General features: G+C 38.2%; 2 protein-coding genes across 3 annotated transcripts in view; both read right to left on the bottom strand.

Moving 5' to 3' along the window:
• LOC134664380 (serine protease nudel) overlaps window positions 1-16489 on the bottom strand; it is a 389278-nt gene that overhangs the window by 184127 nt on the left and 188662 nt on the right. The gene's annotated exons all lie outside the window — the stretch shown is intronic.
• LOC134664383 (acetylcholinesterase-like) overlaps window positions 1-16489 on the bottom strand; it is a 75258-nt gene that overhangs the window by 34897 nt on the left and 23872 nt on the right. For both annotated transcript variants that reach the window (XM_063520971.1, XM_063520972.1), the window contains exon 2: window positions 1761-3077. In XM_063520971.1, coding sequence (XP_063377041.1) covers window positions 1761-2946 — 1186 coding nt within the window. In that variant the 5' untranslated portion in view covers window positions 2947-3077. The remainder of the gene's footprint in view (window positions 1-1760; window positions 3078-16489) is intronic.

Consider the following 16489-nt stretch of genomic DNA (forward strand, 5'->3'; position numbering starts at 1 on the left):
TCAGTACATTGGCAGAGCCCTATTGCTTTCCCTAGTAATAGCCCTTTTCACATATGTTGTAATCCTACCCGTCAATAAAAAAATAAAAAACATGATTTTTTTCCTTTCAGTACAAACGGTATTTCTTGTGTTTGGATTTAGTTATTGCAGAGTATTATCATATAAAATTAAATTACATTAGTATAAGCATTAAATATTAGTAATTTTTAAACAAAAACATTATTTTTGAACAAACGCGAGAACCTCAAAAATGGTCTCACTAGACGAAAACATCTGCATCGGGGCTCGTAGGTTACTAAAAAACAGCGTCGTCGCAATTAGTGCTCCGACACAATCATATTGAGCGGTAGGTATCCTCTTTGGGACAACCAATTAGTTATATGCCAAAGTAACATCTGTTAATTTTAAGATTGTGTTGTTTTAAACAAATTATTTTCATTTCAATTTTATTATGAAAAAATACATATGAAGTGGATTCTTACACGTTGACTGTTTTTCAACTAGTGACTTACCCCCCCAAGTGGGGTGCGTGGCAACAGCGTACCACCCGGGAGGGAGCGTAGCTACGTGGGCGAGTCTGTAGTACTTGATAGTACGTCTCTAGAATCGTACAGCTATTGTTGTGTCTACACTGCTCTACGCATGCGTGGACACGACCCGTGTTCTCATTGCATACCAAACGCAAGCGAGCATTCGCCTCTAGCGAATCAGTTAGAGTGTCCTCGAGATCCGTAACAATTATGAGTATTCTGAGATCAGAATTAGGTTATCTGGCCCGAGGCGAAAGCTCGCCAGCTCGTTAGGCCGTGGGAATTGGTCGAGCCGGGCAGGTGTGTACTGTGTACAGAATTGACCTCGAAATCTACAAGACGTTGTAAAAGTACGTGACACTTGTAAAGTTTTTCAAATCAATGCTCCGAAGCTGAAAAGTTGTCGATGGATTTTATAGTATAATTTCAAATACCTCAGTAATTTATAATCCCAAGCCGGCTTATAGCGGGTTGGAGGCTTTACATACACTTTTGAATTTTTTCGCAGTTAACGCAGATTTCTTCTCGATATTTTGCTTAATTGTAAAGCTAGTTAGTGGTGCATAGGTATGAACCATCAGCCTCGCCTGAACTGCTCGGCTTTGGTCACCTTACGAGTATTGAAATGGTAAGTATTATAGGTACTTATACACTATATACATATTTAGAACTTCACATCAGCTTTTTCCCAGGATTATAGGTTTGTAATAAAAAACAACATTAACATTCAACGTGGTTCTCATTGAACCACATTGAATGTAACTTGAACTTACTTTTTAGGTATTATAACATGAGTCTTTAGCGCTGATTTGTGCTTACAAAATGCAATGCACTTATTGGTGCACGTTAGGAGCCTTATTGGTGCACGCTAGATGCCATATTGGTGCACGTTAGAAGCCTTATAACACGACTCAGGTCGTATAAAATGGTAAAAACAGGATCGACCTCTAAGGCTTTTATAACACGTGTTTCCAACTTTACTTAATTTGCAGCACGTGTACCGTTGTTGGACGTTTATATCAACCCCGAGTACTTTCGGGTGACAGGGAAAAAGAAACGTTAGGTAATAAGTTTACCTGACATTTTTACCACATCATTGGTGCACACAACATACATATAGCCTGCTTGATGGTAAGTGTAAATATATGAATAGCGTACTGAACTACTTACATAACAATGACAGCTAGAAATATTTTATTTAGTGACTAATTTTAAGAGTTTTTAACGTACCTTCATCTTGATTACTTCCGAGAAGTACTTCAGTGTTGTGGACGCTACCTTCCTTCATCATAGTGTCAGGGTCTTTTGGTAAAAATACGCCGTCGACAGTCGGAGCTGACGGAAATCCTAATATTCCCGTATATGAATTCCATTGTTGCACGGAAATCGTTTTTGCATCTACTCCTCTCATACAATCCATAACTAGGCTCGGATCCGCGGACAGAAGACTACTGTTGCAGTTACAATCGTCAACTAACACCTTCCCAATATCTTGAGCGCGTTCTCCTGTCATCCAACTCCATGGTGCGTTTAACGTTCCCGACTGTAATATACCCCTCTTGAACAATCCCTTCATCTCTGGTGAAAGCATATGCAAGCTCACGCTTCCTCCTCCAGCTGACTCCCCAAACAGTGTAATCAAGTCAGGATCTCCACCAAATACCCGCGCATTGTCTTTTATCCAACGTATTGCCAGTTGTTGATCCCAAAGTCCCATATTACCTGGCGCTTCTTCGCTGCCCGGTGAAAAGAATTTATTCAAGTATAAAAATCCAAATGCTCCCACCCTATACTGCATGGAAGCCACTATAACATCACTTGACGATGCCATAATATCAGCTTTATATAAATCAAGGGTTGCGGTCCCACTCATATACCCTCCACCGTAAATCCACACAAGTATCGGCACTTTTGGCCTCTCAGCCAGAGGCTTATCTTGATGATGGCGAACTCGTAAATGCTGAGGAACCCAAATATTCAAATACAAACAATCCTCTGATATATTGGTGTTAGGGTTCCACATCTCTTCACCTTCAAATCCAGGAAAATACTCGTATCGTTCTTGATAGCAGCTATTGGGCATAGCGGTGGCATCTAGAACACCGTGCCACGGTTCGATTGGAACTGGCTTTCGAAACCTTAGTGGACCTAGAGGCGGTTTTGCGAATGGTATTCCGGTAAATATATGTACCTCGCGACCCATGACCGTTTTGGCATAACCTTTAACGAGACCGCTCTTAGTCTCGACGACAAGCGGATCATTGTGGAAGTTCTTTGGAGCCGGGCTAGTGGTGGGTGTAGTCTGAGTTGTAGAGGTGGTAGTGTCATGGTGGCTGGCCCATGATCTTCCTTTTACGCCAGACAAGAGGAAGCATATTAGTAGCTTCGTGATTACGATTTTGGTATTGCATGTCATGTCGACTGTCTATGTTTTCAGAGGCTCACTAACGAGTCATTTTGGATTGTAATCGGAAGTAGTCAGCCAGCTTGATCAAGCGTTTATTGAAACACATTTCTGTCCAATCGTCGTTGTTAGTGCGGTAGTACCTGGAACAGAAAAATAAACGTTTTAACTAAGCCTTCTATTATCCTTAATAAAATTCTAGCTCATCTGTTACCTTAAAAACACAGTAGCTACCTTCTTTAGCATTAGTTTTCACATCGGATGTTTATAAATTGAGATTAATATTAGGTCCGGGTATTTTACCGTTATAAATATAATGATATAAGGCAGAGAAAATTCTAGGTAAGTAATAACTATTATTATTAAAAAAAAACCTTATAATATTTTGAAGTTCGTAAACGTAATATTAAAAGTAAATAAAATAAATATAAAATATTGGCCACACAGTTCATCACTGCCCAAAATATCCCCGTATAATTTGGCCATACGTATGAGCAATAAAAAAAGGGTCTATAATAATATGACTGACTGCCTAATAAGATGAAGAAAGGAAGAATAAATATAGCGGATGTATTTTTCACATAACTTTTTCCTCTAAAAAAGTCTATAAGTAAATATATATCACTGTAAATGCGCTAATAAATTATTCATTGATTTTTGTTCTGAAATAGATACCATCATTTTTACGTCTTTATGGGCCCGATTCGGATTTTGAAATAGATATCTATATTTAGTTTGACAATTAATTCAATAATTCACAGTCTAAATTCCAAATTAAACGTGTGGTACCTTGACGATGGGACTCTAGGTGGCGATTCACAGACTGTCTTAGCAGATTTATTACAAATTAAAAATAAATTTAAAGACATTGGGCTGGAATTAAATTTCAATAAATGTGAATTATATATTTCCGACAATGTAGATTCTTCTTCGGCATCCCAAATTATTCAAAGTTTTAATAACATCGCGCCATCCATCAAAAATATATCTAAAGACAGTCTACATCTTCTCGGAGCACCCATCTTCAATGAAGCCATCCCTCCTCTTCTGAGTAAATCTATTTCAAAATTTAGTGACTATTCGGACCGCCTTCTCAAAATTAGCAGTCATTCTGCACTGTTTATTCTAAAATTTTGTTTACTCATTCCAAAATTCACCTACCTGCTCCGCTGTTGTCCTATCTGGAAATACCCCCATCTACTCCGACCTCTTGACCTACTTTTAAAATCCCAAATTGAATCAATTTTGAACATCCGATTTAACGAGCAGGCATGGACTCAAGCCACCTTACCGATAAGGTATGGTGGCTTGGGTACCCGTAAAATCTCAAGTGTTGCTTTGCCGGCATTCTTGGCCTCAATTCATAGCACCTCCGATCTCGCAGGTAATATTCTCAAAGCCTCTCCGGCTACAAACTGCGAGATCGCGTGCCTGGTTGAGGCCTCGAATGCTTGGCTAGTTGGACCAAATCAAAATTTTCCGTCTCGACCGAAAATACAAAGGGCCTGGGATGATATAGCATCAGTAAATACTTTAAACACACTTCTGGACACCGCGACAGGCAGGGACCGAGCGAGGCTTCTGGCCTCATCTAGGCCAGAATCAGGTCAGTGGCTTCACGCGTATCCCTCGCCTAACACCGGCACCTTTATAGACCCAGAGACGCTTCGCGTAGCCGCTGGTCTCCGGCTAGGTGTTGCTGTCTGTGCTGACCACAACTGTGCTTCATGTGGCGCTGAAGTGGATAGCCTCGGCCACCACGGGCTCGCCTGCTCTTCGGGTGCCGGCCGCCTGTCTCGCCATTCCGCCCTCAATGACATCCTGAGAAGGGCGCTCGTCAGTGCCGGCGTTCCCGCCGCTCTGGAGCCCCAAATAGTGCGGAACGACGGTAAGCGCCCTGACGGGATGTCACTGATTCCCTGGAAGATGGGTCGTGCGTTGGTATGGGACGCCACTTGCGCTGACACGCTAGCGGCGTCCTACGTCCCATCGACCAGCAGGCGTGCTGGCGCGGCGGCGGACACCCGGGAGCGTCTAAAGGTAGCCAAGTACAGCTGTCTCGGCGCCCAATACGAATTCGTTGCATTTGGCGTCGAGACACTTGGTTCGTGGGGCAGAGGCGCACATATGCTCCTTAAGGAGCTTGGGAAAAGGTTGAGGGAGGCAACGGGTGACCCTCGCGCGGGCAGCTTTCTCGCACAGCGAATTGCCATCGCAATCCAGCGCGGGAACGCTGCCTGCGTGTTGGGCACCCTCCCGAGGGCACCAAATTTTGATAGGTATTTTTAATTTTTAGTTTTAATTATTTTAATTGTAGTTAGTTTTAGTTTTATATTCCTATTTATGTCTTTTAGTAATTTATGTAATTTAATATTTCTTATAATGTTGTACATACATGGATACAATAAAGAATTTATTTATTTACTAAATTTCTTTATTAAAACAATACCCTTTTTAGACATCACCAAGATACGATAACGATATGTTTAAGATCTAACCTGTCAAATTTGACATTTGTCGCGATTCTGAAGATACACTTGAACGATTTCCACAGGATATGACTTAGAGATCCAATTCACATCTAATAGATATCTTACTCTATCTAACGTAAAAGTGACATTGGTTGCCCGAATTGCGCTGCAAAAGAGAACTAGTTGATATCTAAACTATAACGTATCTAGAATGGGTCTAGTACGTGTCGTCTCTTGTGAATATCTTGAAGTTCGAATACAGCAGTATGTCTGAGACTCGTTTTCCAAGAATTGAAATTTTCGCCAGATGATTTCACAGGAAATCATTCGCATAAAATACGACCCATTCGCTGAATTTGTAAAAGATGGCAGGTTTTACTGGCATGGAAATGGTAAATCAATCCCAATCAGCTTGTTAGGTAGAGTGGGTTGGACGGGTGTAATGGCCTTAAGGACTACTCACGTTAGACCGGGCCGTGTCCGGGCCGGAGCTTCCGGCGTTTACTTTTCTATGACATGACAGGCGATCACGTGATGCTTTCCATAGAAAACGATGCACTGGAAGCTACGGGTCGGACACGGCCCGGTCTAACGAGAGTCATCCTTTATCCGGCTAACTGATAACTGATAATAAACGCTGGCGGTCAGGAAGGTCAACACTATTGTTTTAGTGCCATAATCTGATTGAAGGGGGAGTTAATGTACACTACACTACACGTATACCTGTAGCGTGGATATTTCATGCTGTACATATTTTAATAGGTTTAGTATCAAAGCTCCACAAGAATATTGCTTTAATTATTATTGGTTTAAGTGTTAAAGTATATTACCTATTAATTGTAAATCATTACTTCTGATTTGTTTTTATATGGATATTTTTTTAAATGTTTTTCTTTAAAATCAAAATTATCAGAAGGGAAGATATGTTCATAAAGTAATTCCTAAGTTTTTGGCTAACTCCATATCTGACGATTCATTCAAAATAAATTCGTAGGTAATGTAAAGCTTAAGAAAGTTATATTGAATACACGTGTTTCGTTATTTACAATGCCAGACACAATATTGTTAACGCCGAAAAACCACTTTCCCCTTACGATTTGGGAAGCCAGAAATTCATGAGGCGTATAACTTGCCCAGCAACATTCGTGCCCGATCGAAGCCCACATTCAACAGATAGTCGATCTAAACTTATTATCAATTTACGGAAAGGTTTTGCCCGGGCCATAGAGAAAAAAGTACAAGAGTGCTAATTCCATATATCAGTTTTGGTAACATAAATATTAGTATTTTCATAGTCGACATCTATCATCGAGTAGCGGAATTATCAGTACCGCTACTCTATACTAGATGTCTCTCGAGTAGCGACCCACGAAAATTGTATTGAACAAACAAATACAATATTAGAAGCAGAAGGAGTTGAAAATAGAGTTCCAGTTAATCCGTTTATAATATTAGCTGAAAATTGTTGAGCATTAGACTTTTCGGTCGCCGCTACATCTATTGTCAAGTAGCAGTACTGATAATTCCGCTACTCGATGCTAGATGTCGATCAATGAAAATACTAATATTTTTTTGTACCAAAACTGATGTATGGAGTGAGCACTCTTGTCTTACTATATTTCTCTATGCCCGGGCTTGGGATCGGACAGAATGGACATTATTTCATCGAGCACTTCCATAGTTCGCCGGGGACCTATAATCCGTAGTCGGGTTTACCTCCAGATTACGGCAACGCAAATTTTATACATATATCTAGTTAGCCGTTTGTCTCAGTAATAAATAGTGTCTAAATAAATGTTTTCTAAATGTCTATAATTCATACAATTATTATGTAACTCCATTTTGGATTTCAAGGGCCTTTAAATCCCGGTCTTTTGATAGGCTTGCGTGAGTATATAGATCCAACACGTTAGATGTCCTTTGGAGAGCTTTAATGTCGTAATAAAACGCTTGCTGGAACCCGATCACAGGCGCAACAATACGCCATTAACCGGTCTCAGCAGGCATTGAGAGTTGAGACTATTCTAGAATTATTGATTATTATTATTTATTTGTTTTCTTTCCTATCTCCACTATCTAATGATTGCCTGATTGTTATTTGAGGTGTGCAATAGTTATTGTATTGAATACATTTCAAACAAATTTTCTATAATGTTTACAAAAGGCAACATCATAAAAAAATCCAAGATTGAGAAAAGTAACAACGAAGATATTACCAAGCATTTTACTGCAATTTCGGTCGGCAATTATCCTAAACAGATGTAATTAAATTCTTGCAAGCAACGCCGTCTGAATATATAATTTTATATTTACGTAACCTTTACTTTGCCGACTTCCCTTGACCCATGTTTCAGTTAATTATAGAGGGAAGTAATTCTCATTAGATTTACGGTCGTGAACTATGGCATATGAAATACATCAGTCTTAATTAACAAAGTATGTGGAAAGCGGGAAACTTGCCTCTGAAAGCCGCAAAGCTGGCGCGATCGGCGGAAACTAGGGGCCCGATTCGGATTATGAAATAGACTCTATTAGACATCTTTTAGACATCACCAAGATACAGTAACGATATGTTTAAGATCTAACCTGTCAAATTTGACATTTGCGCGATTCTGGAGATACTCTTGAACGATTTCCACAGGATATGAATTAGAGATCTAATTCACATCTAATAGATATCTTACTCTATCTAACGTAAAAGTGTCATTGGTTGCCCGAATTGCGCTGCAAAAGAGAACTAGTTGATATCTAAACTATAACTTATCAGAATGGATCTAGTACGTGTCGTCTCCTGTGAATATCTTGAAGTTCGAATACGGCAATAGGTACCTATTCGTATTACTTAGCAGAGTTGGTGTGCCTATTTAGATTTTACAGATATATGATTTTGATATGATTATAGAGTATCTATTTTCGTCTACTGGATATGGTGTGGAGAATATTAAGTGAAAACACTTAATAAAACTTTGACTAAATTGAAAATTATATGTGAGGCTTTGTAGGAAATACAAGGAAAGATATATTTTGTTGGAGGTTAAATACGAGACTAGCTAGAGCCGCCATAATATTATATTATAATGTTATTAGGGTACAATGAGATTACTATCAAATCAATATTATACTTTATAAATCTGAATATACCTCTACGAGGCCTAGCGAGGCGCTATTCTACGTTATTAGGGTTCCGTACCCAAAGGGTAAAACGGGACCGTATTACTAAGACTCCGCTGTCGGTCTGCCCGTCCGTCCGTCTGTCTGTCACCAGGCTGTATCTCACGAACCGTGATAGCTAGACAGTTGAAATTTTGACAGATGATGTATTTTTGTGGCCGCTATAACGACAAATACTAAAAAGTACGGAACCCTCGGTGGGCGAGTCCGACTCGCACTTGTCCGGTTTTTTTATAAGTTTGCCTGACCACGTATAAGAAAAACTTGTCCAATTATATACCGTTTTCACGCGCAGTAGAGTACAAACTCAATTGATTTTACAAAACATTTTAATTAATATCAGGATGGCCTAAGAGAACATCAATTATTTAATTTTCATAAGCCCTAATACTGGAATCAGTTATGTATCGCTGCCATACATGACCCAAAAAAAATTTATTAAGCTATGAGCTTCATCACATCTGATATTTGAGTAATTCTAAGCATTTCTAGCCTGGGAGGCAAAAAGAAGCGTGCGTCTAGTCGGGGAGGGTGGGGTACAATGCAAGTGTCCTGACTGACTAACTGATTCATCAACGCAGAGCCGAAACTACAAAAGATAGAAAGTTGAAATTTGCACTATAGATTACATTTATAAATTGTACAAGAGATAAGAAGCAATTTTGAGAAATTCAACCCCTAAGGGGGTTAAAAAGGAGATGAAAGTTTGTATGGGGTTCAAGTTTTATTTTAAGATAGGAATATGAAACTTAGTAAAAAGATATATTATTAAAATACAAGTAGTAGTGGCTTTGCTTATAAATATAATGTGGGTACTTGGATATATGCATGAGATGGAATAAATCAGTCATACGCCATCAGCTGTTTAATTTGGATCCCTGTCCCATACTACAACTGATTCCAGCGTTTTTGAAAATTCATCCCCTAAGGTGGTGAAAAAGGGATCGAAAGTTTGTATGGATATCAAAAAAAAATTTCGAACGCGGGACTTGAATCTATGTATTTGGAGATATTATTAAAAGGCAGGAAAAGTAATTTCAGCGTTTTGTAAAATTCATCCCCTAACAGGGTTAAAAAGGGGTTGAAAGTTTGAATCCATTACAAATCCGAGTAGACGCACATTTCTTATTGCCTCCCAGGCTTGAAATGCTTAGAATTACTCAAGGAACATATGTGATGAAGCTCATAGCTTAATAAAAAAAAAGGGTCAACTTTATAACTGCTTCCGCTACAAGTACAATTTTTGCCTAAAATAATACAGCCATTTTCACTTAGGTACTAAGAACTTCGGATGGTCGCGGAATGGTCATAACAATAACTAATCATAAGAACAGTCTTTGTTTAACGATAGCTATAGAATGCCTCGTTAAAAGCCTTTTTAAGTTTCATAGTTTTCCAGAACCATTTCATTTCTGCTAACTCTGAAATAGTTATTTTTCAATCGAAAAAATATCTCAACTTTTCCAATATAAACTTTTGATAGCTGAATTGATTCATCTCATGTATTTGATAAGTAGAGTATATCGTCAAGCGGTTTGTTGAGATCAGCGTGCGACCCCAGGGAGCAGTATTCGCTATAAATTAACTTAGGTTACTCTGTATGCAGACTGTCGCACTATCTAACGAGGTCCGAGACCCGTTACCCCCTACAAGTTTACGAAATGGGTTGTCGTCGCTAACTCCTGTATAACGACGTACGACCACTAAATTCTTGTCTCCGCGGAACCGGTAAGGGCATACTCGGAATTAATTGACACCCTGTATGTTTCGCTCAAAAATTAGGTCAAGCCGCGGTTTGTAATTTGGATGGTACTTGTTGAGATTAATGACGGAGTTTCAGCGATCAAATATAAATTTATGTTACCTAAATTGTTATTAAATTGTTATTTTGTAAACATTTTTTTTTTGTTGTGGTACAACTATAACTTTTTCTTTTTTATTGTTATATGAGCATACCAGAAGTTATCCATAAAGTTGCAAACATTAGTTACTTACTTATTCTCCTTTGAATAAAAAATTAAGCGTGAACATGCCGTGTTTGCTCTGAAATTTTCAAGAAAAATTTACTTTTTTTTTCATGCCATAGTTTTAATAATATAGGCGAATGATTAATTTTCTTGCCTCTGACAACTTGAACAGTGCTAAATTAATTGCTCTAGAAAAATAATAACCCGAAAAAATCAAACCCTTTTTGAAATTAATGAACCCGAAGGCCGTTCTGGAAATTAACCACATATTAAAATTGATGACTTGATGAGCCTAAAATGTTAGGAACCTTGAAAAGTTTTCACATTACGTATTCAAAATTAGTTAACCATTCAAACGCAATTTTAATAAAAATATATTTATTATTTCGTTCAAGTCAACACGCGATCATAAAACGTAGCTAATTTATTAACATATATTTAGTATGACAACCCTTAAAGTTGGGAAGCACCGGGAGTGCCGCGAGAAAGACACGGGTCGACTCTACTACTCAAAATGCGTACGCAAGTATTATGTGTTACCTGCCGAGCCTACAAAACATATTACGTTTGATTGAAAGGAAAGAGAAAAAATATATAAAGTAATCCAATAAGGCGGGCAGAGACGAGAAAAGCGGTGGTGGGAGGGGAAGAGGTCGGCGCGCGCCGCTCGATAAATCGATGTGGCAATACAATGCTATGCGGTGGAACGGCCTTGAGGTTGCAGCCTGCAAGACACGCCCCCGCTCCATTTCTCAAGTTCACTGCCAACGCACTTACAACTCTTACAAGTAGCCAAAAGAAAGGAACTCTCACCGCCCTAATTTCAGTATTGTTGGGAAGTCGGAGCGCACTTAGTTGATTTTAATTGGCGCGTTAATTAACGTGAAGATTTAAAAAGTTTTTATGTTATTTTATCTTTTATTACACTGACGTAGCAACAAGCTAAGATAGCTCGAGCTCGCCCCTGCTCCCTAGCGATGGGACCTCCTGAATAATTACTTCGACGACGTCGAGGAGCGACTCAGGCATTCATGCCTCATCCGGCATGCAAACTGTCTCCAGAGCTGATGATTGAGACACGGATTTTGATATTGGATTATAAAATTGGTTATGGTTATATTTGCATTCATTTTGTGTTTTATGAAAATGAGAAATAGGTAGGTAATTAAAAAAATAGTTTCTTCAAATTAATACTTATATTATATCCTATTTCCTGAACTACAATTCTATTCAGCTTGCCCGAATAGAATTGTAGTTCAGGAAAAAGTTTTTAAATATGAATGAATTAAATGAAATCAAACTTCTATGAAATTATGATGTATAAATAACACTTGTACTGCGTGTGCTAAAGTCGCACCAATAAAAGTCTGCAGCGGATTTGATAGGCCACGCAGTGTAAGTGTTATGTAATACGTCATAATTTCATAGAAGTTTGACGTTAAAATGACACTTGCACTGCGTGGGCTATCAAAATCGCTGCAGACTTTTTACGGTCTGACTATATGTATCAAAATCGTTGCAGACTTACCTCGGTCAAACTCTATAGTCATGCACGCCCCCTATACCTAACTATTTTCAATCAATCAATCAATCAAACCCACATTCTAACAGGTTGACGACAATTGTACGATACCTTATTTTTATAAGCTCATATTAGAGCGCCTCCTTATTTACCTAAACGAAAAAAAACATCAGTGTCAAAATTAATGTCACGACTGCATTGACATTGACACTGACAACCTAAATTCTGGCTATAGTTTTCTGTGTAAACCGTAGTGTGTCAATAAATTATTGTATTTGAATGTAAGACTGTTTCACCACAACCACGATCGTCCATGTGTTTAATGCAAGTTACCGTTCTTTTGCGGTAAGAACAACCTCAGATAGAAAACCGACCTCGGCTTACGGTCGACACCACCGGGCATTATGAAGGTAAGGGTGGTACTGTTTTGAATTAATGCTATAATTATGTTTGACATTGAACCAGCATAATTAAAGATGTCTTTATTTTTAAGGCATAAAAATAATGTTAAAAGTTCAGTGACACCTCTCTAACCTCAGCCTTCACGCCAGTATCGTTCTTGAGCCATCTTAGATGTTGCTCTTTGTCAGGGCCCAACTTGAGGGGGCGAATGACCTGCCGGAAATAAAACTGCGTATCATTTTAACTATTAGACAGGCGTCCGGTTTTATATCCCATAGCAGCCTAGATCATTTTAGATTCCATCAAGCCTCGATAGTCCTTACACCCTGGCGGGTGCTACCTCAGCGTACGCCCCATAACACGGGCAAGGGCGCCATCCGCTAGGTGTACCCCTTACATTTCATTAAAGTGTCTAAAGGGCCTCTACGTGTTGGCTCCGGCGCACGCTTCACAAAGGTCTGGAACACCATTGCTCTGTGATGGGACATATATACAAATACATACCATAGGTATAAAGGACAAGTAATGTGCACCTAAGCATCGGTAGTAAAAGACAGTGATTTTTAATAACTCCCCAGAGTTTTTTCGCAAAGTTTGAATTAGTTTTACGCACGAAGGCATAAACAGAATATGTTGGGAAAGTTTCAGTCCTCGTTCCCAATCTCATTTTCATGGAAATCTGATAAATATTCTTTTTGCGAATTATGAAGGCATATAATTATGTAAACAAAATCACAGTGTAGAATCATTTCACTTAGTTTGTCCCCAAAATGTAGTTCTATATAAAATGCGATACCTAACTTGTTAACATAAACAAAACAGTTTAATTAAACTATATTTGAACCAATTTTTGGATTTTACTGTCTTTCTTCATTTTCCTATGTCCAACAAGAATCATGTAACAAAAAGAGTACTTAAAGCTTCGATGTAACTTTAACAGTTTGTAAAATACTTCTTCCTACAAGCAAGTTAGTTTTAATAGTCAAACTACGTCATATAGAATTATATATATTAAGTTTTACGTAAGTGACGTAAGTAAATATAACATATGATTAAACTTTGCATAGATTATGTTATACTTTGATAGATAAACACTACCTTAGTCTACCATTTAGTATTATGCTTCATTTTCAAGTCATTTACAGTCGCGTCGACCTTGGTCTACAAGTACAAGTCTTTCACGCCAAAATACATTGAATATCTCAGAAGTTACAGTTCTCATTAAATTTGAGTATTCACAGGGGAAATTAACAGTGCATATTACACATGCGCTGTAACAGTTTCTTTTCCACTAATATAGGGAGCTTAGCATCGTTAGCTTGCATTTTTGATGAATCAAGAAAACAACTGAATAAACAGGTTCGAAACCCGGTCAGAGCATTTATTTGGTGTTTATCACATTTGTTACTGAGTTATGGATGTTTAATATGTATCTTAGTATGCATTTACTTATATAAGTACGTATATCGTCACCCTGTACCCGTAGTACAAGCTTTGCTTAGTTTGGGGCTAGGTTGATTTGTGTAAAATTGTCCCCAAATATTTATTTATATAAAAGATATATTGGCCAAATCAGGGATTTCTAGGTAGATACTTCACGAATGTTCTTCATAATGAACAGTATATTTGTAAATACATTCTTAAAAAGTTCTGTCGAGTGCGTTCTAATTTAGTTAGAACACAAGGAAGTCCAGAGATCGAGAAATCTCAATGAATTGTGTATTAAACACGTCTTAAACAAAATTAAACGTTTATTTCTAAGCATCCAAGTAATCTCGTTAGGTTTACATGAAGAATCAGTTTTTCATCCACATAACATGAGGGTTTTTGGAACATAAAAAATACTTACGCTTTACTCGTAAGTTTGCATATTATTTATGATTTTACATTACTTTCTTTCGTATTTCAATCTTACGTTACTATGCAGATACATTCAGAAATCCCCAAGAGTCAATATCAGCAAAGTTAAGTCGGTAATCCGATTTAACTTAGAATTGAGCAGGAGCGCCGGGAAAGTTAAGCGATTCGTCCATTAGCCACCTGGGTCTTTGTCTAAACACTTCTTGGAATCGGTTTTCTCCATCCTTCAGTTTTTAAAGATCTTTTAAAAAATGTGTATCACTTTTTATACATGCCTTACTTACTTATTTATACTTAGGTTTCAAAAGAAAATATCGATTTGATTTTCGTAACAGCTAGGTAATAGCATTAAAATCATGTGAATGACCGCCATTTCACGTAAATATTCAACTATTCAATTACGTTATTTACTTGTGTGAATATACCATATGTCACAAAATGAGTCAAATTGCTCTCAAAATTAGGACGTGTCACGTATGAATTCATTTTGTTACACGCGGCATTTTATGCCTGTTGGATTTTATGCGAATACACCTTTTATCTCATTTTGGTTTACATAATATAATATTAGGTATAAGCGATGAAAATTACGCTTAACGTGAAGTCATGCTGATAATGGTATAATATAAATATATACAGACGTGCATAAGTACTAGTAGGAAATCGTTCATAAACTTAGCAGTGATGAGCGCTGGTGGCCTAGCGGTAAGAGCGTGCGACTTTCAATCCGGAGGTCGCGGGTTTAAACCTCGACTCGTACCAATGAGTTTTTCGGAACTTAAGTACAAAATATCATTTGATATTTACCAGCCTCTTTTCGGTGAAGGAAAACATCGTGAGCAAACCGGACTAATCCTAATAAGGCGTAGTTTCCCCTCTGGGTTGGAAGGTCAGATGGCAGTCGCTTTCGTAAAAACTAGTGCCCACGTCAATTCTTGGGATTAGATGTCAAGCGAACCCTAGGCTCCTATATAAGCCGTGACAAATGCCGGGATAACGCGAGGAAGAAGAAGAAACTTGGCAATGATAAACCAAAGATTAAGGCGCAGCTTTCAAGCCGTGAGTTTGCACCAATTTTTTTCGTTAACCGTCTATACGATTAGTACGATCACTCTAAAGTATGTTGAAAGACTGTTTACAGTTACCGGCCTTAAATCATACTCCTAATATGTTAATAAGGAATCGGCGCACACTACGAATTTGTAGCCTTCGGCGTCGAGACACTAGGTCCGTGGGGTAGGGGGGCTCGGGGGCTCCACAAGGAGCTCAGCAAACGCCTAAGGCAGGCCACAGGTGACCCTCGCGCGGGCAGCTTTCTCGCGCAAAGATTGGCCATAACAATCCAGCACGGGAACGCTGCCTGCGTGATGGGCACCTTACCAAGGGCGCAAAATTTTGATAGGTATTTTTAATTTTTTAGCTTTAGTTTTTAGTTGTAGTTAATTTTAGTTTTGTATTCATTTTATAACACTTATTTTACAATAAATGAGTTTTCTCACCCAGTTAATAAGTATAAATTATCAGAACAATAACGTAACAATAAGCTAAGTGGCCTTGTCATTTGAACTTTAATAGCCTTCAACTTACAACTACCTACTGTAGTAAATTACTGGAGAGTGAACACGACAATAATAAATCAAAGCATTGCACGAGTTACTCGCGTTAAGTTAAGGCTGATTTACACGTTTCCAGTAGCTGCCACGCTCACATTACTTGGTTAATTACTAGTACTGTTTATACACCACCAGTACTAGGTGTATACTAACTACATATGTAACACATTCCTTACCACAAACTGTGTAGTCAATTATTTAGATAAAAGTGATTCGCGAAACTTGTTATATATTTGAACATGAACATTGCTAATGTAATAAGTATATTCAAAATTAAATTGATATCAACTGTTTATGTAATACTCACGAGCAAAGCTCCAAAGAGAATTTTATGAGTATCAGATAATGTGATACAAATCAATATGCCTCATGCGATGCATTTGTCTCATGAATTATTTAGCAATGAAATCGGATAGATGCCGTCGCGTCTAGCTTTTCCATTACATTGGTGTTATGTCTATCACCCATTAAACTTGGATGAGTCGAATGTTCATAAGAACCAGTATTCAATCGTTCTTCGATTTTCACAGTTATTAGAGATCTCAAGGT

Source organism: Cydia fagiglandana, chromosome 5, assembly GCF_963556715.1.
Source record: "Cydia fagiglandana chromosome 5, ilCydFagi1.1, whole genome shotgun sequence".
NCBI lineage: Eukaryota > Metazoa > Arthropoda > Insecta > Lepidoptera > Tortricidae > Cydia > Cydia fagiglandana.